Source organism: Myotis lucifugus, unplaced genomic scaffold, assembly GCF_000147115.1.
Source record: "Myotis lucifugus unplaced genomic scaffold, Myoluc2.0 scaffold_583, whole genome shotgun sequence".
Taxonomy (NCBI): Eukaryota; Metazoa; Chordata; class Mammalia; order Chiroptera; family Vespertilionidae; genus Myotis; species Myotis lucifugus.
In genome coordinates this window covers 175,307-203,008 of record NW_005871631.1, presented here as the reverse complement: position 1 = coordinate 203,008, position 27,702 = coordinate 175,307, and the positions used below count along the sequence as shown (strand labels likewise).

At 43.9% G+C, this 27,702-nt stretch overlaps 1 protein-coding gene across 2 annotated transcripts; it reads right to left on the bottom strand.

The window, feature by feature from the left end:
- Positions 1-10,393: 10,393 nt before the first annotated feature.
- LOC102438070 (zinc finger protein 709) lies at positions 10,394-24,732 on the bottom strand. 2 transcript variants are annotated; one of them, XM_006104548.3, is made up of 4 exons: positions 24,522-24,732; positions 12,943-13,069; positions 12,681-12,741; positions 10,394-12,310 (listed from the first exon to the last, which is right to left on the bottom strand). In XM_006104548.3, the coding sequence occupies exons 1-4, from the start codon at positions 24,522-24,524 to the stop codon at positions 10,645-10,647; spliced, it is 1,857 nt and encodes a 618-aa protein (XP_006104610.1). In that variant the 5' UTR covers positions 24,525-24,732; the 3' UTR covers positions 10,394-10,644. The 2 variants fall into 2 exon arrangements, with proteins under 2 accessions (XP_006104610.1, XP_023601571.1); XM_023745803.1 differs by lacking the exons at positions 12,681-12,741; positions 24,522-24,732 and having other exon boundaries at positions 12,943-13,075.
- Between the last annotated feature and the right edge of the window lie 2,970 nt (positions 24,733-27,702).

The window sequence follows — 27,702 nt, the reverse complement described above, 5'->3', positions numbered from 1 at the left end:
TTCTATTATAATCACCAGTTTATTCTGTTCATCAGATTATTTATTCACTTGATTTTTAGATTCATTTGTTGTTCATAATTTGTATCTTTCCCTTTTTCTTCTTCTTCCTCCTCTTCTTAAAGGATACCTTTCAGCATTTCATATAATACTGGTTTGGTGGTGATGAACTCCTTTAGCTTTTCCTTATCTGTGAAGCTCTTTATGTGACCTTCAATTCTGAATGATAGCTTTGCTGGATAAAGTAATCTTGGTTGTAGGTTCTTGGCATTCATCACTTTAAATATTTCTTGCCATTCCCTTCTGGCCTGCAAAGTTTCTGTTGAGAAATCAGCTGACAGTCGTATGGGTACTCCCTTGTAGGTAACTGACTTTCTTTCTCTTGCTGCTTTTAGGATACTCTCTTTGTCTTTTGCTCTTGGCATTTTAATTATGATGTGTCTTGGTGTGGTCCTCTTTGGATTCCTTTTGTTTGGGGTTCTCTGTGCTTTCTGGACTTGTAAGTGTATTTCTTTCACCAGGTAGGGGAAGTTTTCTGTCATTATTTCTTCAAATACGTTTTCAATATCTTGCTGTCTCTCATCTTCTGTCACCCCTATAATTCGGATGTTGGTACACTTGAAGTTGTCCCAGAGGCTCCTTACACTATCTTCATATTTTGGGGTTCTTTTTTCTTTTTGCTTTTCCGGTTGGGTATTTTTTGTTTCTTCGTATTTCAAATCTTTGAGTTGATTCTTGGGATCCTCTTGTCTGCTGTTGGATCTCTGTATATTATTCTTTATTTCAGTCAGTGTATGCTTTGTCGAGTAACACTCCCTCCACGTTCTGTGTGGAGTAGGGTTCGGTATCTGAAAGAGGAGCTGCACAACAAATGAGAGAGAAATGACACGAGATAATTTTGCAATATTGGGGAACCAGGCGGGCAAGTCCCAAAGGACTTCCACCTAAGCTCAGGCCACTCCGATCTTTTATTGAGGTTGGGGTAGCCGTAGGTAAGGAAATTTCAATGACACATGGATTAGCTCATCGGTAGACAATTTCCAGAAATAGGCAGGGTATCTGATTAGCTCATCAGTAGATGATTTCCAGGAATAGGCAGAGTATCTGATCAAGAATAATCAACAAGGATCTACACAAGTATCTAAGGAATTAAGTGAACTAAGGTGGGGATGATGCTTTAGCTGGATTAACTGGGTGCTGTCTTAATTAACTGGGTGGTGCACAGCCCTGACCTTTGCTAGGACTTTCAAGGGCTACTAGCTTTTGGGGGGTCTCTGTCTAAACTCAGCTAGTGAAGACAATGAATGGACTCCGGCAATGCTTAATTTCTAGTTGGTCTTTTTTCATATCCTCCAGGGTCTCACTAAATTTATTGGCGGTTTCCATAAAATTCTTGAAAAACTTTATAACCGTGGTTTTGAACTCTATATCCAGTCGTTTGCTTTCCTCCATTTCTGTCATTTCTGACCTGTTTCTTTGTCTCCGCATTTTTTATGCTTCCCTGTGTTGGTAGAGTGGCTTTGTGTGCTAGGTGTCCTATAGGGCCCAGTGGCTCAGCCTCCTCAATTACCTGAGGTGGACACTCTTGGTGCACCCCTTTGTGGACTGTGTGCACAGTCTTGCTGTAGTCTTCTTGTAGTTAAGCCTTGATTGTTGTAGTTATCACTGGGAGGAATTGACCTCCAGGCCAATTGGCTGTGAGAATCAGCTGTGTCTGCAGTGGGAGAACTTCTGTGCTGAAGACACCCTTCTGGGGCAAGACTTGCTTCAGTGGGGCTTTGGTGCTCACTGAGTCTGCCCCCTGAGTGTGTCCCTTATGGATCTGAGGAGTTGTAATCTGGATGGTCCCACTCTGACCACTGGCTCTTGGATCAAACAAGGTGCTAATTGAGCCTCTGCCTGAGGCTACCCAGCAGGAGCTATGAAGAGATCTGCGGATTCCCCTTCCTTTTTTGGGGTTTGGAGGTGCCCAGATGAGGCCCAGCTGTGAAGCAATGCAAGCTGCTGTGGGGCCTTGGGACTTCTCTTGGAAGTTCTGGGTCTGTCTAGCCCAGCTGCAATTTGTTAGGTAATTTTCAGATTGCAAAGGGCCAGGGCATTCATATGCAAAAGCCTCTGCCGCAGCCTGGGTGGGGCGGGGTCTCAGGGAATCAACAGGGCGGAGCAAGCAGCTATGGCTGATCTTCAGCCCTGCCCTAAGGGGCCCTCATCTCAGTGTCCCGATAATGGCTGCAAGCACCTCTGAGGGAAAGCCGCCCTCAAGTTCTGAGTTCTGCCCGCTGCCAAACAGTCCAGTTTCTCCCCGTATGAGTCCTGGGTCCCCAGAGACTTCCCGGAACTGGAGTTCAGAGCAGTTGGGAGCTTGTGACTCCCTCCTGATTCAAAAAGACAGCCGCGTTCTCAGGTGCTAGCCCCTTTCCGTGTGTGCACACGCTCGAGCCTCCGTACATCTGCACTTTACTTCCGCAGCTCCTGAGTCTCAGTGTGCTTTTCTCTTTCCTTCTAGTTGTAGAATTTCCACTCAGCCAGCCTTCCTGTAGTTCTGGATGATGTCCGCTTTGTCTTTTCGTTGTATTTTTGAAGTTGTTGTGGGAGGCAGCAATTTCTGGTGTTTACCTATGCCGCCCACTTGGTTTCTCCTCCGAATATATTTGATGATAAAAATTTTAAGAAGAAATTGAGGCCCTATCCTAGCCTGTTTGGCTCAGTGGTTGAAATGTCACCTGGCAGACTGAAGGGTTCTATTTGGATTCTAGTCAAGGGCACATGCCTAGGTTGCAAGCTCAATCTGGGCTGTGGGCAGGGCGGGGGTGAGAGTGGGGGCAATCAAAGAATGTGTCTCTCTCACATCAATATTTTCTCTCTCTGTCTCTCCCCCTCCCTTCCACTCAGTCTAAAAATCAGTGGGGGGAAAAAATCCTCTGCTGAGAATTAACAACAAAAAAGAAATTCAGTTTTTCAAATAATATAATTTGCATAGGTTTGCCCTGTAAATTGGCAATCTGAGTTTTCATTCATGGTTTTGGCAGCTGACACAAGCCATGTGTCTATTTAGAAAAATGGGTTACATAAATGTATCATCATATGTACCTTTTAAGAACAGATTATATGTATTGATATGTAAAGATTTGGGGTATTGTCAAGAGAATATATAGCATGTTACCTCTTCTAAAACTGTTATGCTCACCTGCAGGGTCAGGTGAGCCTCCACTCTAGGTTGCGCTGACAACATATTGCTGCCAGAAATTAAGTGTTGAAAGAGAAACCACCCAACTAGAATTTTGTGTCAAGCCAAGTTATCTTTCAAAAGTGAGGGAGAAATAAAGACTTTCTGAGACTAAATTTGAGGGAATTTGTCACCAATACCCCTGCTCTGTATGAAATTCATCAAGAAGAAGGTGGATGATGAAGAAAGGTAGAGTGTTAGAGGAGGAATAAATAAAGGTAAAATAAGATAATTTGTTTTGTTATTCTTAACTAACTTAACAGAGAACATTTTGTTGAAATGATAATAGCAGCAATTATAGATTTGGAATACGTGAAATGAATGACAGCAATGTTACAAACGACAGGGAGAGAGAAATTGGGAACACTCTAAGAAATTTGCACATCCAGTGAGGTGCTGTGGTGTTACTTCAGAGAGGACTTGGATTAGTTATAAATGTATACTGCAAACTCAAAGGCAATGGCTAAGAAAGTAAAAGAAGATAAAAATATATTCTTGTAAAATGCTCAAAAAAAAACACAAAAAACACCAACCACACACAAAAAACAAAAGGACAGAAAAGGTAGAAGTGGAAGATAAGAAAGAACAAGAGCAACAAATAAAAATGATAAAAATATGGTAGGTATTAATCCAGCTATTTCAATAGTCACTTTAAACATCCATGGTGTTAATACAAGTGAAAGACATGTCAGCAGATGGTGGAATATGAGTTTTCTACCAAAATCTCCCCGTACACTGATTCTGACAACCACACAAGGATGAAAGTATCTTTCTGAGAGTCCAGTGGAGAAGTTGCAGCACACACTGAGCAAATTAACTGAAGACAGACACACTGTAGGCAGTAAGAATTAACAGCTTCATTTTACCCACATCACCCCTTCTCCACAGCAGCAGCCTCACTGCCAAAAGAGACTCCTTGCTGGGCCTGGGATTCCTCCCCCTCGGGAAAGAGCAGAGTGACCCAGCATTTGGCTTCTCCAATGGTGTGAGCCAGTGACCATGAAGCTTGCTGCTTTGTCTTTAAAGGGCGAGGGCTACACCCTCCATCTTGCCCTGGATCCTCCATTTTTGGGCAGCAGCCATTAGCCATGTGCTCAGCAAGGAGCTTCTTCCCAGAAGCCCAAGCCTCTGCTAGCCACACCTAGGATTTCTTTAAACTAACCAATGATAATCAGCTTCTTCCCGGAAGCCCAAGCCTCTGCTAGCCACACCTAGGATTTCTTTAAACTAACCAATGATAATCAAGGGACGTGCGTGTCATAGACACAACCACATCCTGTGTAACAAGACACCAACTTGTGCCTGGCCAATCGGCAGGGCCCACAGTCCTCTCTCCTCCCCTTACTCCAACCCCCCTATAAAACCCCTCTCCCCACAAAGCTCACTCTCTCTCTGCCTCCTGCTGCTGCGTCGGCGAGTTTGGTGGATGGGGAGCTCGAGCTAGCTCGAATAAAGACTCTTTTGCTTTTGCATTGGACTCGACTGGCTTCCTAGTGGTCTTTTGGGGATCCTGAAATCTGGGTATAACAGTCTCACTTTTCCCCTCATCAACTTTATAGCAAAATGACCTTGAAGGAAACCACATTATTTGAAGATCTGCTCTACTTCAGGAAAGGGTGTGCCCTCTCTTTTTCAGACCATCACACTGAAAGTGAGTATAGCAATAAAGTGAGATGTAATCTTTTTGCTGGTGGAAGGTCTTGTCTTCAGTTTGTAAAAAATGCAACATTTGCAAAGTGCAATAAAGCAAAGCCCAATAAAGCAGTACAAATAAACGCGGCATGCTAGCATTGATCATGTTTTTCCTTCCAGAGAGCCTCTAACCAGCACTGTCAGGTTTAGAAGCCTTTCCACCATAATTGGTTACATTATAGAGTCCAAGGACCTAAGCTGAAATCAGATTTGAACTAATCTCTTGGCTGTGCCACAGGGTGCCATGGGTGTTGTCCCCTTAACCCCAAGGACAGGTTCTGTGTTGCAGTAGAGGCAGGAGCAGCCGCAGCGGAGGTACTGAAGGGTGGTGGTGGGGGCGGGGCGGGTGTGGACTCAGTTGGCCACCTACTGACTACCTTTTCCCCTCTCTTCCTCTTTATAAATAACTGATGTTTCAGGAGTGACCATGAGATGGACCCACCTCTCGTACAGGGTGTAGTCTTTCCCTTGACCCCTGACCCCAGGGCATGTTGGGGCCAACCCAGCCTCTGTCACAGCTTCTCTCTAACACACCAGCAAAGGCAACAACCCAGGACCACTTTAAGGAGGGTCTCAAACCCACACTCCTGCTCCCAAATATCTAGAATTTCTCAAAACTGCCCACTCTGCACATAGAACTGAGGCTTGGTAGGCTCAGCAATGCCACACAGGGCAGCACAGCTCACAGCACAGCTCCCCAGAGCCCAGCAGCCACAGTGCAGGCAGCAGGCAGCAGAGCAGGTGAGCAAGTTAGAGCAAGAGACAAATGAACAATGGTGGTCATGTGGGAACATGTTGCCTACATACCCAGTGGTACCTTTACCTGCAGAGGTGTGGTCCTCATGTTGAGACCGATTCTAGTGTGGCCCAGAGGGTAGGCAGGAAAAGGCTTACAACGGACATAATAGAGGTCTTTGGAGAGGGCAGGGTGCCTCTCCGGCAGCTCTGAAATGGCTTCAGGAAGCAAGCAAAGGAGGTTGGTGTGGGTGTCTGCTGTGGGTTCGGTGGGGCCTGAGCAAGATTCTGCACATAGGCCGGGGCTTGTGTGGTTGGAATCTGAAGCCAGTGCCAGAGGAGGAAGCCCCAGTTTTTCTCATTGGCCGGAGAGAGGGAGTGTTTCCATTATTCCCTTATGTGGACACAAGAGAAGAGGGAGGGGGAGGCTTAAGCTGTCAGCAAACAACAAAAAATGTGGAGTCTAATAGCTTATTACACGGGAAAACATACATAAGAAAATATGTACTTGCAATGGCTTGTTTTTATATAGAGAAACACAAACAGAAGGCTCAAGAAATGATCAAAACTGTTTTTGGGGGTGGCTGGAGTAAGAGTGCTGGAGGGGCCAGAAGATATTTGCAGGGAGTCGTCTCACCTTAGACTTTTCTATCTTACAGATTTATTTAAAGTAAACACAGAGCCCAGCTGGCATGGCTCAGTGGTTGAGCTTCGACCTATGAACCAGGAGAACACGGTTCGATTCCCGGTTCAGGGCACATGCCCAGGTTGCAGGCTAAATCCCCAATGTGGGGCATGCAGGAGGCAGCAATCAATGATTCCCTCTCATCATTGATGTTTCTAGCTCGCTCTCCCTCACCCTTCCTCTCTGAAATAAAAAAAAGTATTAAAAAATAAACACAAAAATTTATACATACCATAATTTACTATTTACTAACCATTCTAAGATTTAAATTCTTTAAACACTAATAGTTATAAAAGTACAAACCATACAAAGAAAAATTTCAAATCTCTTGCTGACTAAAAGGACATGGGGCAACTCAACTCATTTCTTCAGGTTCTCTTATAAAGGAATAAAAATTCTACTTGGTTCCTCAGTTTTCTTGCTTTTCTCACCTCTTATCTCTGTCATCTTACAGTTTCAGAGTCCAAGTTCTCAGGGAAACTAGAGCCAAAGGCTGCACTATTCAGTGGATAAAGGATCCAAAGGAAAGAAACACAGTATTGGAATCAGCTCAGAAGAGCAGCCTGCTTCCCACAGGACAGGAGAGCCACTTTCAGAAGGTTCACATCCTAGACTCTCCAGGTTGAGACAGAAAGAACCCCTGGAGTGGATCTGTCCCTGGGAAAGGTGAGGAGGGACACCTGAGCAGCCCAAGGAATAAAGTCTGGGAGCTCTCCTCTCCCCGAGGAATAATGGAAACACTCCCTCTCTCAGGCTTCAGCTCACAGTGAGGAAGTGCTCAGCTGGATTTAGTTGAAGGTTCTGACCTAAATGAACTCCCAAATTCACAATCCCTAACCCAGGACACACTCCTGACTTTCACAGACTTTCTCAATGTGCACAAATGACACTCTGAGTGCACCCACACTGGAGATGCAAAACTCCAACCAATATGCCTAGAAATAGGCGCAGGGGAAGCACAACTAAAACCTCAGAAGGGGCTTCGCTGCAGGAAACCAATTCAAGGATGTCAGCAGGGCTGAATCTGGAGGTGGCTGAGGGCATTTCCCCAAACCTGAAAAGGATGCATAAAATGATTGCTTGCTGCCAGACAGCTAAGGGCATTTCAATCTACATGTTATTGCCTCCTACTGGCCAAACACCTGAACAGCCGAAGGCAATTCCCCAATCTGACAATGCTTCTGTATACAAACCCTGGCCTTTGATGTATATCTACCTTGCATTAGGACAAATTGTGTTAATAAATAGCAAGGGGTCCTGAGACAGAGAACTTAGTCCCTTTAGCTAAGTCTTCTCTGACTCCCTATAATGCCTTTCAAAATTATGTTTTGTCTCTGGACTCTTATTTAATTTACGCACAGTGCCTTCTCCAGGTTCCTGAACCCTTCTAGATGCTGGATTAAGACCACCGGCATTACTTCACCCCTTCGCCCAGGTGCACCTGTACCCCCAGCTTTCCCTGACTGGGAATCAAACCGGTGACCTTTAGGTGTATGGGACAACGCTCCAACCGAGCCACACTGGTCAGGACATGACTTCCCCCCTTTAAAATAAGGACAGTCATTTTTAATACCTCAAAAATTGGGTTGAGCCCTAGCTGGTTGGGCTCAGTGGATAGAGCATCAACCCTGGACTGAAGGGTCCTGGGTTTGATTCCGATCAAGGGCAGGTACCTAGATGGCTATCCTTGAGTGAGGATTCACACACACACACACACACACACACACAGACACACAAATGAGTTGGCACTTAAACAGCATCATAGGTTGGTCCATTTATCTAAATGGAAGCAGAGGCCAATTTAATGTTTTCCATTCATTCTGCCTAGTTTTATAGCAGCTTTTTCTAATTGTGCATGCAAAAATAAATTTATAAGCATGAAGGATCCTCAGCTTGGCCATCTTAGTATTAATAGGTTGTAGACTTGAAAGACTTAGCTTCCCACACACTGGAAAAACTCAGGAGAAAAGGTGTCCCCTAGGGAGAAAGGAGGGACTGGGAACACCATAGGCCACAGTCCCTCCCAGATATAACGCCCCCCCACCCCTGCCCAGAATGAGTCTCGATTGTCTTCCCCATCCCCCAAGACCCTTTTTACCCAAACTGGTCCGTGGCCTTAGAGGGGCAGTGGTGTCTTCCTGTATTGGTAGCTCTTCCTGAAGCGGGACCATGTGTGTGCTGGAAATTCCAGACTCATTTTCCAGAAAGAGGGACTCCCTTGTCCTGAACAAGAGGGGCGCCCAGGCCAGATTGGGACGAGAGGGTCTGGGGTCCTTTCTGGATGAGGGGTTGGCATGGGCTGCAAAGCCACTTATGGAACTGTAATCCTGGTTTACAAGCGCATTTAAACATGACCTCATTATATGTAATACCGAGTCTAGCTCTATTGTGATCTTTGCTTAGAGTGTTGAGGCTTCCACCCATTACTTGACTTGTACTTGGTTACTGTGAAGCAAGATATTCCGAGTTTGTTATGCCAAAGGGTGACATTGGATAAGGAGTTACTGCTATTGGTAAGATGAGACAGCTAGATATTGGCTAGTGCCAAAAAATGTGTAAATGAGTTCGATTCTGGCCATGATGTTCTCTAATGCTAACATGACTGACTGGCATTTAACAGATCTGCTGCTGGTGTCCCGTCTTTAATCAGGCCTGTTCAATCTAAGGACAAAATGCAGCATCTCTGCAGGGGACTCCACCAGGTGTGGTGCAGGCATACTGTCTATAAAGCATACGAATCTCATGTGTTCCCAAGAGATTCCCAAAGTGGCCAGTATGTCTAGAAAAGTTACCTTCTTCAAAACAGACTGAATTAATGTTAAGGAAACACACTTCCTCTTATAGGTGGGATATACCAGGGGCACCATTTTCAGCTCTGTGCTGTAAGTACTAGTATCTCTTCAATGAGAACTATAGCTAGAAAGCCCGAGGGTCCCCCATTCATGACCTAAGGCAAAAGGAGAAGCAGACGGCAGAACAAGATTAACTCAAGGCCTGGGAGGGCCTCCGTTACAGAAGGATTTTGTCATTGCCAGCAATGGCTGCTCTACCGTATACAGCAAAGTCTCTTGAATGAGAATGCCCTGGGGAATTTATGTCCACCATGGGTTTGGAGCCACCATGGGTTTGGAGCCACCATGGGTTTGGAGACTCGGATGCCTCTATAGTAAAGGGGTGTGGGGAGAAAGACACTAATGGAGTGACTTATTCCAACAAATTCTAGAGTCATTTGTTTTCTCATTTAAAGTAAATCAAGTTTTAAGTATTGTAGAAATAATTAAGAAAGCAGGACTGATAAAATGTGACAGCTGTGACTAAGGGGAATCAGTTCATCATATATCTTCTGCCACTGATTCTGACATCCTTTTAGCTCACAACACCCTGGTGTTGCCAAGGAGAAATCCACATGAAAACAATAATTCACATGAAACTATCATATACTTAACATAAAATGTATTCCAATGGTTTATTGATGTAGAACATGAAAAAAGACTCCTATACCCCAAAAGGAGCTTTCTCATTAAGAAAGGTAGAATATATTTAATAGACTAAGGACATCCAGGAACTGTCACAAAACCAATAGGAAAATCCCAAAAACCAAACTTTCATTTTTCAATATTCCCTTAATACACAACAAATACATTATGAAAAAATTAAACCCAACTCCATATTAAAAATACACTTCATCTATGAATCCATCAAGTTTCAAAATGGAAATATTAACTGATTTAAAGGGGGGGGGAAGCACTACCTATAATCTTATATATTATTGCTGAATGATATGCTACAGAGTTATCTGAATATTCAGCTTGGAAAATAATTAGAAATCCATAGTCCAACAATGCACTTTAAGGAGGCTTGATAAACACAATATACTTACATCTATATATACAAAAACCTAAGTGACTGGCTGACCTTTCGACCAGCAGCTAAGACACACACTGACCACCAGGGGGCAGATGCTCAAACAGGAGCTGCCAAGCTGTGGTGACTTGGCAGCTGAGGTTTTTCGGGTGACGCACCTGGAACCAGAGAGAAGGGAGCCTGATTCTGGGGTGTGTCACCCAAGAACTGCCCTCTCACAATCTGGGACTCCTCAAGGGATTTCAGAGAGCTAATTTTGGCCCGATCCCCACAGGTGCATGACTCTGTGCACCAAGCCTCTAGTTTATAATAACTTTCATGTTGAAAGTTTTCTAGAACAGTACACATGGATTAATTTCCATCGAGCTTTCTCATGTTACTCATATATTTATATCTACCCCCACCCCACATGTAAGGATGTGGATCGACTGAAGTCTTTCCTATGCTATTTACATTCAGCAGGACTTTTACTGTGAGTCTTTTTATGCCTTCGGAAGGAACTGGGATAACCGAAGGATTTCCCACATTCTTCACATTCATACGGTTTCTCTCCAGTGTGACTTCTTTCATGTACTTGGAAACCTAGCTGAGAAATAAAAGCTTTACCACAATGCTTACATTTATAGGGTTTTTCTCCAGTATGACTTCTTTCGTGTATTTTTAAATAACTGTGATCCCTGAAGGTTTTACCACATTGTTTACATTCACAGGGTTTCTCTCCAGTGTGAGTCATTTCATGCCTGCGTAATGAACTGGGAAAATAAAATGCTAACCCACATTCCTTACATTGATATGGCCTATTTCCAACATGTACTTGCATCATGTGTGCTCTAACACCTGATGGGTAAATGAAAGCCTTTCCACATTCCTTACATTGATAAGGTCTATTTCCCGCATGCATTTTCATGTGTGTCCGAAATCCTGACAGATGCATGAAAGCTTTCCCACATTGCTTACATTTATAGGATTTCTCTCCTGTGTGCAATTTCTCGTGTCTCTTTAAGCATTTGTGGTTACTGAGGACTTTCCCACATTCCTTGCATTCATAGGATTTCTCTGCAGTATGAGTTGATTTGTGTAATTGTAAGGCATAGTAATAAACAAAAGCTTTACCACATTCACATTTATAGGGTTTCTCTCCATTGTGATTTCTTTCATGTAATTGGAAACCTCGATAACAACTAAAACTTTTACCACATTCCTTACAGGCATAGGGTTTCTCTCCCTTGTGATTTCTTACATGCATTTCAAAACCTTGATGAGAACTGAAAGCTTTACCACATTTCTTACATTCATAGGGTTTCTCTCCTTTGTGATATCTTTCATGTACTTGGAAACCTCGATGAGAATTGAAAACTTTACCACACTGCTTACATTTATAGAGTTTCTCTCCTGTGTGAATCTTTTCATGTGCTTGAAGAGTATGATGATATCTAAAGACTTTTCCACATTGTTTACATACATAGGGGTGCTTTCCTTTGTGATAGCTTTGATGTATTTGGAAACCTCGTTGAGAATTGAAAGCTTTATCACATTGCTTACATTCATAGGCTTTATCTCCTGTGTGAGTCCTTTCGTGTGTTTGAAAAGCCTGATGATATCTAAAGACCATTCCACATTGTTTACATTTATAAGGTCCATATCCAGTGTGCATGGCCATGTGTCTTCGAAAGCTTGTGAGCCACATGAAGGGTTTTCCACATTCCTCACATTCATATTGTTTTTCTCCTGTGTGAACCCTTTCATGTATTTGAAAGGAGGTGAGAAAACGGAAGGCTTTCCCACATTCCTTACAAGTATAGGTTTTCTCTTCAGTGTGCTTCCTTTGATGTATTTGAAATAAACTTGAAGAAATATAAGCTTTCCCACACACCTTACATTTATATGGCCTCTCTCTATATTTCAGATATTCATATGGTTTGTGTCCACTGTGACCTCGGATATGCATATTAAGGGAAAAATAATGCATGAAGACTTTTCCACATATACTGCATTTAGGTGGCTTCACTCCAGTAGTTTTCTTGTTCAGACTGAGATTTGGGGTAAGGCTGAAATTTTCTCCATGTTGATTGCCCTCTTTACTTTCATAGTGTCTTTCTACCATTTGACTTCTGTAAAAAATGAGAAGCACATTACTAATGATTTTTTAAAACGGTACTTTTCAAACTACTTATTAGGATTTATATGAAATGTGTAAATTTCCTGCCTTGTCTGAATTCTCTGAAGTTGGATATAGTGAATGTTCTTCAGGAGGACTTCACCAAAACAGTAATAGATAGGACTTATTAATACAGTTTCCAAGTAAACTATTTTTGCAAACACTGAATATTTATGTCACATATAAAGAAAGTATTTCTGGTTAAAAAAAATTAAGAATAACTAAATTTGAAGCAGGAATTGTTTATTGTTTCCTTCTTTTAAAAATTCATAACACCAGGATTCTCACATGAGACACTATTTTCTATTGTGAGTGTGACTCACCTTAGTTTTCTCCCCTGGCTTTTGTACAGATCTTCAATGTAATGATCTTCCCAGTTTTGGCCTAAAATGTAAACCCAGAAAAATGATTCTAAAATATTAATAAGTTATAAAAAATTGTTAGAGTCTATGTTCATTATTAGCTGTGACTATGCCTAGTTTATTAACCAATGTCCTCCTTTCCACAATCTGCACCTTGGGAAAAAGATGGTGATCAAAAAGTATTTTTTCTCTAGTGACAACTGATGAATGTCCTCATCCTTACCTATTGAGTCCAGGTTCCTGAAGGTTTCCTTCATCACATCTCTATACAGTTTCTTCTGTGGAGTATCCAGTAAAGCCCACTCTTCCAGGGTGAAGTTCACAGCCACATCTTCAATGGCCACAGGATCCTAAAACATCCCAAGTATGTTTACAGTAGGATGCATGAGACTGCACATGACATCTATATTCCATTTATAGGAAGCTTATGTATGATTTTATCATCTCCGAACATTCATGCCATGATTTGATCATCAGAAACTTACTCTCTATCCATACCCACTTCCTTATACATTTTTATTAAATTTATTGGGATGACTTTGGTTAACATGAATATACTTCCTTATAAATTTAACAGCATGATGAGCATATGGAAATGATTTACACATTTTTACTGTGATCACATTACATCTTATTTTTCTCTAATGGCAGGGTTCAGAGAATGTTGAGCAGTGACAGAAATTCTATACAAATAAAACAAAATTATCATTTTAAGACCATCAATACCTTGTGAGAAAAACTCTTCATCTCCTTTATTATTACAATCACTCACAGCCCTCCATGAGGCAGAAGGTCAAATCTGCACACAATTTTAATGGGGGGGGGGGGGGGGAGGAATCCCTTTCTCATCTCCAAACATGAGAAGTCTAAGAGACCAGTGGAAATCCAACTTTTAATAAGGTACAGCTGGCCATTATCATCCCTAAAGTATCCTGGGCCTTTAGAAGTAGTCAGGCACAGCTCGCAAAGTCAAAATATTTTTGTGAAGAAGTACTGCTTTTGCCTCTGCCTTTCTCTCTCCATCCAATTTGATGGGCTATAAAATTAATTGGAAGCCAGAGTTCAGACACTAGGTAAAGGACCTAACTCAGACCATGAAATCCCTACACTCATGTGCCTCAGGGCTGCATGGAGACAATTTTTGGCAGACATGGGAACATACAGTAACAAATGTGCCAGAAGAGCTCTTTACGACAGAAACAGAACACTGCCCTGCACCTTCTTGACCCTGAGGAACAGACTGAGAGTTGCCAACTGCAACTGCATTCAGTGAAATACACAAAGGTTTGATTGCAAATTTGCCATTGAGCATAACATACATCGAAGGATTCAGCAGTGCTTTCCTTCAAAAGAACATGTAATCTCCATTTAAAAAATATATATATAATATGTTTTTATTGATTAGAGAGAGAGAGAGAGAGAGACAGAAAGAGAGAGAGAGAGAGATGTGAGAGGAACATAGATTAGCTGCCTCCTGCATACCCCCTACTGGGGATCCAGCCTGCAACCCAGTCATGAGCCAGGAATTGAACTGTGACCTCTTGGCTCATGGGTTAATGCTAGACCACTGAGCAACACTTGCTGGGTTATATAATCTCCATTTTTAAATTGCAGAAGAAAGTGTTTCCTCACCAGCCACCCTAGAGGGTACACTCCCAAGTTCTCTAATTCCCAAGCTCCCACGTGGAGTAAGGCAGCATGATGTCTCGAACCCTGAGCACATCTCAAATCCCATAGCTGATGACACCACATATTGCAAAGAATGTACAATGAGTTTATTACTCCCATACTGAGGCCTGTGGAAAAAGCAAGGCAGGCCTCTCTAGTAGTCATGAGATGGCGTAAGAAAGCAAAAAGAGATGCCTGGACCGTTTGTAAAATTGAGGTTAGTGGATGAGTTAGAGTTATGGTTCACACACGAGAGCAGGACCTTAGAGGACCAAATCTCCTGCCACCTTTAAAGAAAGGAGCACCAAGGAACTCTTATCACTTTGTGTAGATGTGAGTCAAAGGGGAATGAGGAGGGATGAGACTGGAAAGCTGTCATCTGTCAATCATCAACTGGAGTCAGAGAATTCCAGTTTCTGGTCGGACATTTAAGGAACTTGGAAGCCATCATTACTGACCTCGTAGAAAAAGCAAAACAAAAACTTGTAATGAACAACTTTTCTTAGATCTATCAGAGGATTGAGGTAAAAATCAAGCCACTCTCTTCAACATTGCAAAAGAGAAAATAAAACAGCATTTTAAAATATAGCCCCAATATTCTGTCAAGGCCTGTAATGCAAAGACAAAAAGAACAAACATCACAAAACACAATATCTATGAACTGTTGGAGCAATTACAGAAGATTGAAATGCACATAATGGGGATACCTGAAGGAAAAGACAAACAGAAAAAATAGTTAAGTAGTAATCACTGAGATTTTCCTACTAAGATTAACCATAGTCAGCAAATTGTACAATTAAGAAGACCAGTGAAATGCCCTGGCTGGGTAGCTCAGTTTGTTAGTGTCGTCCTGATACGCCAAGGTTGCAGGTTCAATCTTCAGTGAGGGGTCATACAAGAATCAACCAATGAATGCATAAATAAGTGAAATAATAAATCGATGTTTCTCTCTCACTCTCAAATCAAGAAATAATAAAAAAAATTTTAAAAGCTCAGTGAATGCTATGCATGAAAAATACCAGAAATGCAAACCAAGAATATCATGTCCAAACTAGAGAAAAATCAAAGATGAAAATACATTGAAAAAAGCCAGAAGGGGAAACATCCTTTAGGTATAGAGAAAAAAAAAGATTAGAATTAAATCAGACCTCTTCTTGGAAACCATGCAAAAAGAAGAAAGTGGAGTAAAATGTTTCAAGTATGAAAGAAAAAAACACCAAAAGTTGGTCCATTGAAAAAAATTTATAAACATCTAGTCAAGATAATTGAAAAGAGGGAAGAGAGAAATTACTACTAGAAGTGAAAGGAAGGGCAAACGAACAAGAAAAGGTATTTTATTCCATCCAACATCCGTTTATGACAATAATCTAGTAATAGAGGAAATTCTCTTTTGAGAAAACATCACGATACCTATTGTTAACATCATATTTAATACTAGAGGCCCGATGCATGAAAATTGTGCAAGAGTAGGCCTTCCTTTCCCCAGCTGCTGGCACCGGCTTCCCTCCGGCACCCAGGACCTGGCTTTCCTTCCTCCAGCCTCCAGCAGGCATCTGGAATCTGGCCTGGCTTCCCTCGGGCCCCGGCTTCATCAGGAAGGATGTCTGGAAGACGTCCAGTCTAAATAGCATATTACCCTTTTATTATTATAGATAATTAAAACTAGATGCTTTTCTGGTAAGATGAGAAGAGAAAGGTATCCTCTCACTGTCCCATTCAACATGGTACTGGAAGCCCTAGTCATGTAATAAGAAAAGAATATACCTGGCCAGAGTAGCTCAGTGATTGAGCATCGACCTATGAACCAGGAGGTCATGGTTCAATTTCTGGTCAGGGCACATGCCTCTGTTGCGGGCTCAATTCCTAGTAGGGGGTGTGCAGGAGGCAGCCAATCGAAGATTCTCTCTAATCATTGATGTTTCTATCTCTCACTTCTTCTAGAATCAATAAAAATATTTTTTTTAAAACAAAGAATATAGAAGGTACACAGATTGGGGAGCAAGAATCAAAAATGTCTTTATTCCATTTGACATGACTGTCTATGTAAAACATCTGGGGAAAAAACACAGTAACAGAGATAATGCCTGGAATAGCCAGACTGAAGAATATACAAGTCAACTGGTTCCCTATAGACACATAGTAAACTGATCTTTGACAGATGAGTAAAGATAATTATAAGAAAAAAGAAAGTCTTTTAAATAAACCATAATTGATATCCACATACAACACACACATACATGAAAAATAAATGTACATACAGAATTTAAACTTTGCACAAAAATGAACTTAAAATAGGTCATACATCTAAATGTAAAATGCAAAAGTAAAAACAATTCCTAGAATTTAACATATAAGAAAATCTAGGTGACTTTGTGTTTGTGATACATTTTTAGATAAGACACCAAAAAAAAAAAGTTTCACTTTATTAAAATCAAAAACTCCTGCTCTAGAGGGTGGATCAATTGGTTTGGAGCATATTCCTGAACACTAAAAGGTTCCGGGTTTTGATTCCCAGTCAGGGCACATACCTAGGTTGTGGGAGACAGGAACTTTCTGTCAGAACTAAATATGGAGCTCTCCCTCCTGGGAGCATGCCTGCCCTTTGCCCTTCCCTCTCTTCCCCACAGGCATGCATCTCCCACCAGATTTACAACCAGGGGAACAATGGGCAGCAGCAGCTCGTCCTGGGCTAACCCCCTGATCCTGTCTCCAAAGTCTCCTTTCTTTGACTTCTCAACGAGACAAAGCAGCCTTGCCAAGGCTCTCTATTGATTCTTCTATGTGAAGCCCTTCCTTGTTTTACTGTTCCCAGCTTTAATTACTACATATAGTAAAATCCAGCAGTCACATACCTTGGTATTGACCTAATGCGCTGAAACCTTATGTTTACACAAAAACCTACACTTCAATGTTTGTAGGCCTTTTATTCATAACTAGTGGCCCAGTGCACAAAATTCATGCATGGAGGGGGGTTCCCTCAGCTCAGCCTGCACCCTCTCCAATTGGGGACCCCTTGGGGGATGTCTGACTGCTGGCAATCTGGGACCGCTGGCTCCTAACTGCTCACCTGCCTGCCTGCCTGATCGCCCCTAATTGCCTCCGCTTGCCGGCCTGATCATCCCTAACTGCCCTCTCTGCCAGCCTGACCTCGCCCCCAACTGTCCTCCCCTGCAGGTGCAGTTGCTCCCAACTGCCCTCCCCTGCTGGCCTGGTTGCCCCCAACCGCCCTCCCCTGCCAGCCTAATCTGGCTCCCAACTGCCCTCCCCTACAGGCCTGATCTCACCCCCAACTGCTCTCCTCTGCTGGCCAATTTGGTTCTGATTGGTCGGTTTCTATGCCAGTCAGCGTCAAAAGCTCTGCCTCCTAGGCAGCCATTGTCTCCTCACAGCACCCAGATTTGGTTCTGATTGGTCAGTTCCTATGCCAGTCAACGTCAAAAGCTCTGCCTCCTAGACAGCCATTGTTTCTTCACAGCACCCACATTTGGTTCTGATTGGTCGGTTCCTATGTCAATCAATGTTAAAAGCTCCATCTCCTAGGCTGCCATTCGCTCCTCATAGCACCCAGATTCTGTTCTGATTGGTTCGTTCCTATGCCAGTCAGCGTTTCTGAACCTAGCAACGGGGCCTGAACAGAAAGGCAGGGCTGATCAGCAGCTCCTGTGGAGGCCTGGAGAGAAATGGAGGTGTGGCTGCTGGCCAGACTGCGAGAGAGAGAGAGAGAGAGAGAGAGAGAGAGAGAGAGAGAGAGAGAGAGGCAGGCAGGCATAAGTGCTGATCAAAAGCTGCCACACGAAAAAAACAACCCTGTAGATTGCTTAGTGTTAAAAAAAAAAACACACCAAAACTTTTAAGAGAAAAAAAAAAAAAAAAGCTGCCACAGAGGCAAAGGATCAGTCCCTGCTTCTCTCTTCAGGCCTCTCTCTGGCCCTGATTCACAGCCCCCTCAGCAGCCAGTGCTGGGCACCGTGCCTGCAGTGGAAGCAGTCAGCACTGACTGTAGGACTGACTTCCAGTTGAGCCTTTGTTGTGACAGGTCGCTAAGACCCAGAGTTTTTATATATTAGGATTAGCAAGAATTAGAGTTGTGAGATACCCTTCAAAATGCAAACATCCAGCCCTAACTGGTTTGGCTCAGTGGATAGAGCGTCGGCCTGCGGACTGAAGGGTCCCAGGTTCGATTCTGGTCAAGGCATGTACCTTGGTTGCAGGCACATCCCCAGTAGGAGGTGTGCAGGAGGCAGCTGATTGATGTTTTTCTCTCATCGATATTTCTAACTATCTCTCTCCCTTCCTCTCTGTAAAAAATCAATAAAATATATATTTTTAAAAAACACACAAAAAAACAACAAAAAAACCCCGCAAACATCCAGTAGTAAATCCATGCAATGAAATACTGTTCAGTGATAAGAAATGAGGTATTAAGCCATGAAAACACATGAAGGAACCTTAAAAGTACTAAGGTAATTAGTACTGTATGTGGATATCTATTATTGCTAAGAGAAAGAAAGCAATCTGACAAGGCTATGCACTTTTTGATTCTAAATATAGGGCACTCTGGGAAAGATAAAACTATGAGGCAATATAAAGATCTCTGGTTGTAAAGGACTTGAGGTCAGGGGGAGGGATGAAACAATAGGTAGGGCTTAAGACATTTTTTGGGAAGTGAAAGAATATGATACAGAAATACAGGATACATGTCATTAAACATCTGCCAAGTGGCATGAGGGGGACACAGGGGGAGAGGGCCGGGGAGCGCAGGGGGCTGCCTATCCCCCCCACCCCCTGCCCCCAGCACTCTCGGGTATAAAAACAAATATAAACAAACAAAAAACCATCTGCCAAAACCCACATATTGATAAAACAAATCAATGCCATTATAAATAGTGCACTTTATCAATACTGGTTGAGCAGTTGTTACAAATGTACCACAGTCATACAAGATATAAAAAAAATTGCCTGGCCAGTTTTGCTCAGTGATTAGAGCATTGGCCGCAGACCAAAGGGTCTTGGATTTGATTCCCAGGCAAGGGCATGCATCTTGGTTGCAGGTTCGATCCCTGGCCCCAGTCTGTAGCAACCAGTCAATGTGTCTCTCTCACATTGATGTTTCTCTCTTCTCCCCACCCCTGTCACTCTAAAAATCAATGGAAAAAATATCCTCAGGTAAAGATTTAAAAAAAAAAAGTGTGCAAACTGTGTGGATACTCAAGTTGCTCTAAAAAAAAAAATACCCCACAAAAACCTGTGGTAGAAAAAAAATGAAGATAGAATTATTACAATTCACCTTGATACTATGACTGAAATAGGGCATTTTTCATTCAACTCATTTGAACTTATTTCAATAAGTCAGTATGGTACTATATGAATCTAGACCAGTAAGGGAGGTGAAAATTCCATTGACAGTCCTGTTAAAGAGCAGGGCACTGTATATTCTGGAACTCCAATGTGAATGAGGAGTGTCCTTGAGTCCTTGTATTGTGGACCTAGTACATGTAGAGATAAGTGTTACCCTGATTTATAATTTGGGCATCTGTGAGTCAAAAGATTGCTGCAGTTCTTTTATCACAAAGGGGCCCCTCTAAAAGACAATCATCAAATTATCTATGAATACATGTAGATGGGGCAATTTTTGGCCACTAGTAAGATGACTGCCTGATGTTTGGTGACATTGGGATTGGTCCTTTATCAGGAATGTCCAAATTAATGGATGTAAAGCATCCATCTTATATAAAAACTGCTGTTTGAAATTTTAACCCTGCATTTTGGCTTTTGTAAGTACTTGCTTGCTTAAATAAAAAGGAAAATAAGACTACTCCCATTTCAGAGAGGCCATTAAACCTTCCCCAGACGAAGTTATCAGTGCTGGTACCAGGCCAAGCCTTTGGTTGAGGTCTCAAAGCCCCAGCACATAGGGGCTCTCTTTAAGAACTTGCAAAGTGGACCAGAAAACCCCATATTTGGGAGACCAAGAGGGTAAAAAGGTATAAATACAGGAAACTTCCTGTGTGACTTTGCTCAGAATTCTAGAGACATTTTTCTCTGGGCCCACGCGTAATAATAAATGTAACTCCATCAAGTGTTGCTTGGTTCTTCTCCGTTCTTCTGTAACAGATGAAGAACAGCGACTCTCCACTGAGCACTATCATGTAGAAATGTGCAACTTTGTCCTTAAAGTCTGTGCACTCCCCAGGGCTGTATACTCAGTTAACCCCAAGGAATTCGTGAGGGAACTGTTGGGGGGAATGGTGACCTCACCCAACACCACAGCAACTTTCAATGGACTGAAGAGAGAAGAGATTAACTTCCTACAGGTGGCTTAAGCCAGAGGGTCAAGGTTTGGCTCCATCTCGTCACATGAAGGTGTTGGTAAGTGTGTTGACCTGATGGGGTGCTGCTTCCAGGAGCAAAAGCATAATGGGCAGCTGGGCAGATAATCACATGCTCAGTACTCACAAGAGCCTCTATTTTCAAGAGAGATCGGTAGGTAATCATAGCTACAGCTCTAATGGTATATAGTGTGTAGAGCTTCTTGCATCAAGCCTATGAATCTTGGAGGGAAAGTGGGGGAGGGTGGGTGGGTGGGAGGTAACCAACCAAGGACGTTGTATGCATATATGCATAGCCCATGGACACAGACGATGATAAGGGCCTAGGGTGGGGATGGGGGAGGAGACAGGCTGGAGGGGGTTAATGGGGGGGGGAAATGGGGACATACGTAATACTTTCAACAATAAAAAATAAAAATAAAAATTATTAAAGCCTGGCTGGTGTGGCTCAGTGGTTGAGCATTGACCTATGAACCAGGAGGTCACAGTTTGATTCTTGGTCAAGGCCATGCCCGGATTGCGGGCTCCATCTCCATTGCGGGGCATGCAGGCAGCTGATCAATGATTCTGATCATTGATGTTTCTATCTCGCCCTTTCCCTTCTTCTCTCAAATCAATAAAAATGTATTTTGAAAAATATTTTTTTAAAAAGCCTATGTTATGGGGCGGGGCCACAACATTAGTAACAAAGAAACAGAATTTCCGGAGGATGAGGCCCAGAAATCAGGATTTTAAAAAGATTCCCAGGTGATTCTAATGTGCAGCCAAGGTTGAGAACCACTGGGTTAGAGTGCAGGCCCGAGCACGAAAGGGTCTCGGGCTCCATTCCCAGTAAAGGGCCCACACCTGGGTTGCAGGTTTGATCCCTGGCCCCAGTGGGGGCAGGAGTGGGAGGCAACCAATCAATGCATCTCTCTCACATCAATGTTTCTCTCTCTCTCTCTCCCTCTCCCTCACCCCCTTCCGCTCTCTCTCTCTCTAAGAAGAAAAAAAATGGGAAAAAATATTCTCAGGTGAGGATTAACAACAACAAAAAGACAGAGGGGGGAAAATCATAGAATACCACCAAACTAAAATAAGCATAGAAGAGCTCCCCTCCCCCAGGCTTCCATTCACATTAGGCAACTCTCAGCCTGATATTGTTCAATGTTTTGACCCAGATGAGCTCCCCAACTCATAAACCCTTTGTCCACCTGATCTTCACAGACTCTCTATGTGCAAAAATTATACTTTGAGTGCACTTATACTGTGGCTGCAAAATTAAAACATAGGATCTAAAAATGTCTAGACTTAAGAAACCACAGCCTCAGAAAGAGCCTCATCCCCACTCCCCCTCCTTGTGCACCTGCACCCGCAGCTTTCCAGGGCTGCAGCTTCTCAGTGTAAAGGCTCCTTCCCTGGTGGGTGTGAGCAGGTAGGACACTTGCAGGGGAGGCTCTCCAGGAAGAACAACTGGGCCTTCAATTATTACTAAGTCCTTGTGCAGGCTCAACGAGGCCTTAGATCAGCCGTGGGCAAACTATGGCCCGCGGGCTGGATCCGGCCCGTTTGAAATGAATAAAACTAAAAAAAAAAGACCGTGCCCTTTTATGTAATGATGTTTACTTTGAATTTATATTAGTTCACACAAACACTCCATCCATGCTTTTGTTCCGGCCCTCCGGTCCAGTTTAAGAACCCATTGTGGCCCTCGAGTCAAAAAGTTTGCCCACCCCTGCCTTAGATTGTGTTACTGACTACAGGTCTCTGCTCCCCACCGGAGACGCCTGGTACCACCACTGATATTTAAATTACATAAACCAATGTTTGAACAATACAGCAAAATCACTCAAACCCAGTGATAATGTGGAAAGGGGAAAGAAAACTGTAACTCACTTTTATCAGTTAAACCAGAAAAGCCCAAGTATCTGTTCCCTTCAGAAAAAAAGCTGTCCGTTGATTATGATTTCCATGGCAACACATTGTTTTGTAATAATAAATCACACTTGAACACGTCTGCTCTGCAAGTCTAAGCTCTGGAATTTCATTTGAAAACATGCAAAAGTAAGGAAGAGACCTCGGGACTTACTACACATGCTGAAGGGAAGAAAATAAGTGAAATCAGAATTCTTTACAAATTAATTGGGAATACTGGATTTTTTTTTCCTGAAAGTCACCACTCTCTTGCCACTTTAGAACTATTTTACACTGTCTTTCTTGCTCTATTGACTAAATACTTTCTATCCCCACTGAAAAACGAAAGCAAATAAATCAATAAACCTCATCAGGGTGACAAACCCGGGGAAAAGCAGGTCATTCAGAAAAGATTTAAAAAAAAAAAAAGAACCTCCAGCCTTGGCCGGCTTGGCTCAGTGGATAGAGCGTCAGCCTGCGGACTGAAGGGTCCCCGGTTCCATTCCGGCCAAGGGCACATGCCTGGGTTGCGGCTGGATCCCCAGTGGGGGGTGCACAGGAGGCAGCTGATCAATGATTCTCATCATTGATGTTTCTATCTCTCTCTCCTCCCTTCCTCTCTGAAATCAATAAAGAAATATATTAAAAAAAAAAAAAAAAAAGAACCTCCAACTCTAACCGGTTTGGCTCAGTGGACAGAACGTAGGCCTGCAGACCGAAGGATCCGGGGTTCGATTCCAGTCAAAGGCACATGCCTGGGTTGCGGGCTCCCTCCCCAGTAGGGGGCGTGCAGGAGGCAGCCACTCAATGATTCTCATCATTGATGTTTCTCTCTCTCCCTCTCCCTTCCTCTCTAAAGTCAATAAAAATATATTAAAAAAAAAAAAAAAAGAAGAACCTCCAGCTCTAACCGGTTTGCCTCAGTGGACAGAGCGTCCGCCCTCGGGCTGCAGGGTCGCCAGCACGATCCCCGGCCCCAGGTGGGGCAGGTGCGGGAGGCCGCCAATGGACGATGGACGTCTCTCTCTCAGGTGCCTGTTTCGCTCCGTCTTTCCCCCTCCCTTCCGCTCTCTCTAAAAATCAATGGAGAAAATAGCCTCACCAGAGGATCAACAACAACAACAGAACCGCCACCCGAAGGATTCCCAGGAGATGCCTGTGCCCGGCCAAGCTCCTGGGGGAGCAACGGGCATTTCATACAACGTATTCCGGGTGGTTATTCTCGGATCTCCTCTCACGTAAAATATTCAGACCAAACAACAACAACACATCTTCATGACTATGTGAAAAACGGGTAAAAAAGTAAAATACTGGGGCTGTCTCCGCTGCACCACCGATGACAAGCAGTGGATGATGACGCAGTGAATCCGAGAGGGGAAGCGCATTTGGGAACGAGGGGAGGGACCTGGAAATTTGGGGATTTTTTAATTTTTTTCCAGCCCCAGGAAGAGCTTGGCTGGGGGCCCGGGACGTGGATCTGACACCCTGCTCCCCCAACATCTGGAAAACTCAGGAAAAAAACAAGTGCCGATGGGGAGAAATGAGGGACGCGGGTGCCACACACCGCAGCTCCTCCCACAGACAAACTCGGGAGCGGGAGTCGGACGGTCTCCCCGCGACCCTCCCCGCTCTGGGGAGACGCCGGGCAGCGAGCGCGGAGCTGCCAACGGAGGTTCCAGGCCCGGCCCAACTGGTCCCGCGGAGACCTGACGGGACGCCCGGGGTCCCGGCGGCCGGTTCTGCCCCCACGCTGCGAGCCAGAGAAGACGGGTCCGAGCGGTGGGCCGGGGCACCCAGGTAGGCGGACTCGGACCTGAACCCGGGGAGGCCGGCCGGCCAGGCAGGTTCCGGCGGTTCCGGCGGTACCGACCGGCACCATATCTCCTCCTCCGTACCCGGCCCGCACACTCACCATGGCTAGGCTTCCTGGGTCTCCCCGAGTCCGGCCTACGACTCTCGCCACCAGCACAGACCACAGCGCGACACCGGCCGTGGCCAAGCCACCAGGGTCGGCGTGAGGCAGCAGAGGAGCGACCTAGAGCGTTGCCAGGGGAGAAACGACCTCCACGCCGGGGCCGGCCGTCGCCCCACCCATCCGTTCCAGGGAGGCCTCTGATTGGTCGGTTTAGAAGGCCGCGCCCCCGCGTGCCTGAGTGACAACCGCCGGGAGGACCTGGGGTTCTGCAGACCTAGCTTCTGTCTGAGGCCGGGACTCTACGCCCGCCCCCACCCCCACCCCACCCCCATCCCATCCTACCCCACTAACATTGGCTTCAAACAGAACTTTTTTCCTGGCCCGGGGCTGACTCCTTTGTCTTTTCCACAGCGTCGTGGGAAGGCGTGGTCGGAGGTGTGCGCCGAGAATTCGTGATTCAGTTTCAAGATGGAGCAAGTACAGACAAGAGAGTAGGTTAAGCCAGATCGCCCTGGCGCAAGATGGTTTGATGTCTTGTAGGGGGTCAAGGATTTGGCGTAAGGCTGCGACTTCAATCGTAGAACTGTCACCCTGGTTTAGAAACACAGACAATCCGACCTTCTGTAATAGAGTGGCTCCATTTGGGTCTTTGGTTCTTGCAAGCCTGAACTTTCCACCTATGCCTTTCTCACCGCCTCTCATTTGGTCCCTAAGAGAAAGAACCCAGAGCACTTGGCGCTGGTGGGAAATGGAACCCCGCTGGACACAGGACTTTCTCAATCTAACCACAAGGTGTGAGGTGTGTTCATTACATTTTCAGGTGTGTTGATTTCAGAGAGGAAGGGAGAGGAATGATTTCCTATGGCACTAAAGGAAATTTATTTTAGGTCAGTTTCTCCATGTGACCCTAGAAAACTCCAACACGTCAACGGGTTTAATATCCCGAAGGTTTAATTACTGATCTAAGCAACACTTTTAGAAATTGTCATGTAACTTTGGGATGCGCTTGAAAACTTCTTTCTCGGTTTACAAAGATTACAATAAGATGATTTGATATACATATACTGCATTGTACAATTTATCTATCACTCTCAGTCTTCCCATCTTCCTTCTCCAATCTCTATCCCTGGGCAATCACTAATCTACCTTAGAGTTACTATTGGGGTCTTTCATATGCATGGTATTAGATAATATATGGTCTTCATGACTGACTTCACTCACTAAGCATCATTTTTCTCAGGGCACATTCCTGTTGTGGCATGTATCAATACTTCATTTGTTTTTATGGTTGAAGAATATTCCATTACGTCCACTGAAAATCAGTATTGACCAGGTGTTTCTGTTATCGGCACCCTGGGTTCTTGTGATCTCCCAGGATAGAGGGCAAAAGAGATCACCAAAACCAATATAGAGTTTTGGCTGGAAATTAAAACAGGGGCTCTTGTATGTCAGGTGAGAATTCTACCGCTGAACCATCCTGGCTTCCTTTAAATTTTTTATCCTCACCCAAGGGCCCCTTTCTTTCTTTCTTCCTTCCTTTCTTTCTTTCTTTCTTTCTTTCTTTCTTTCTTTCTTTCTTTCTTTCTTTCTTTCTTTCTTTCTTTCTTCCTTCCTTCCTTCCTTCCTTCCTTCCTTCCTTCCTTCCTTCCTTCCTTCCTTCCTTCCTTCTTTCCCTTTCTTTCTTTCTTTCTTTCTTTCTTTCTTTCTTTCTTTCTTTCTTTCTTTCTTTCTTTCTTTCCTTTCTTCTTTCTTTCTCTCTTTCTCTTTCTTTCTTTCTTTCTTTCTTTCTTTCTTTCTTTCTTTCTTTCTTTCAATACATTTTTTATTGATTTCAGAGAGGAAGAGAGAGGGGAAAAGAGATGGAAAAACATCAACAAGAGTTGTTGATCAGCTGCCTTCTGCACGCCCCCTATTGCGGATCGAGCCTGAAACACGGGCATGTACCCTTGACCAAATCAAACCTGGGATCCTTCAGTCTGCAGGCCAGCGCTCTACCCACTGAGTCAAACCGACTAGAGCAGCGGTTCTCAACCTGTGGGTCGCGACCCCTTTGGCGGTCGAACGACCCTTTCACAGGGGTCGCCTAAGACAATCCTGCATATCAGATATTTACATTACGATTCATAACAGTAGCAAAATTACAGTTATGAAGTAGCAACGAAAATAATTTTATGGTTGGGGTCACAGCATGAGGAACTGTATTTAAAGGGCCAGAAGGTTGAGAATCACTGGGCTAGAGTGAGGATATTTTCCCATTGATTTTCAGAATCGGTTGCCTTCTGCAAGTGCCCTGACCAGGACCTGGGCTGGGGAGGAGCCTACAACTGAGGTACATGCCCTTGACCAGAATTGAACCCTTTGGTCCACAGGCCGACACTCTATTCACTGAGCCAAATGAGTTAGGGCCCATCCTAGCTTTTTAGGAAATCCCAAGATAGAAATGAACAAAGTGCACCACAAGAATTAAGGCTCAGGTGGAGGTTTATTAAATAGCTTGTACACCAAGGGAGACAACATTTAAAGGGAAAAGGAGAAATGTTGCTCTCTGAACAAAAGCCAGGGAACAGTTTTAAGGAATTTGAGGCGGAAAAGATGACATCTAAGTGTGACATTTCAGTATAGAGTGGTGGAGAATTTTGGGGCCTGCGCAGTGGAACTACAAGCTTCTTCCAGGAGGGTGTGTCTAATCAGCATGCTAAATCTCCACCCAGGGGTGTGGCTTTTATCATTTAAATGAGGGAGGGAAGGGGGGAAGACAGCCTTTTTTGCTAGTGCACATGCATGACTGGAAGGCACAAAATGTAAGCCCATCAAAGTAAAACTTGTAGACAACAGTGTCCTTCAGTCTAGCAGCTAATTGGCTGTAAAAAGAAGGGACAATATAAGGATATAAGGATCGATTAATGAGTTTTTGGCTCCTGATTGCTGGACTTGTGGAGTGCTTGCCTATCTCATTTTGTCACCAAAAAGGATTTATTTGGGAAAAAGAAAGAAATGCAATCCAGTGTATGCAGGCATGGCAAGCAATGTGCACATACTGCCCAGCATCCCTTAACTTCCCTTTTCCTTTCTATTGGAAAGGGGTAGTTACAAACATAGAACTTTGTTGTAAGCATAGAGTTCTTCCTGTAGGGTTCTCAGGATGAGAGTGCAATAACTCCTCCCATAAACCCTAACT

Coding starts and splice junctions, on each gene's coding strand:
- LOC102438070 (XM_006104548.3), bottom strand. Junction 12,742..12,942: donor CAGGAACCTGGACTCAATAG/GTAAGGATGAGG, acceptor TTTACATTTTAG/GCCAAAACTGGGAAGATCAT. Junction 12,311..12,680: donor AGCCAGGGGAGAAAACTAAG/GTGAGTCACACT, acceptor CATTTTTTACAG/AAGTCAAATGGTAGAAAGAC.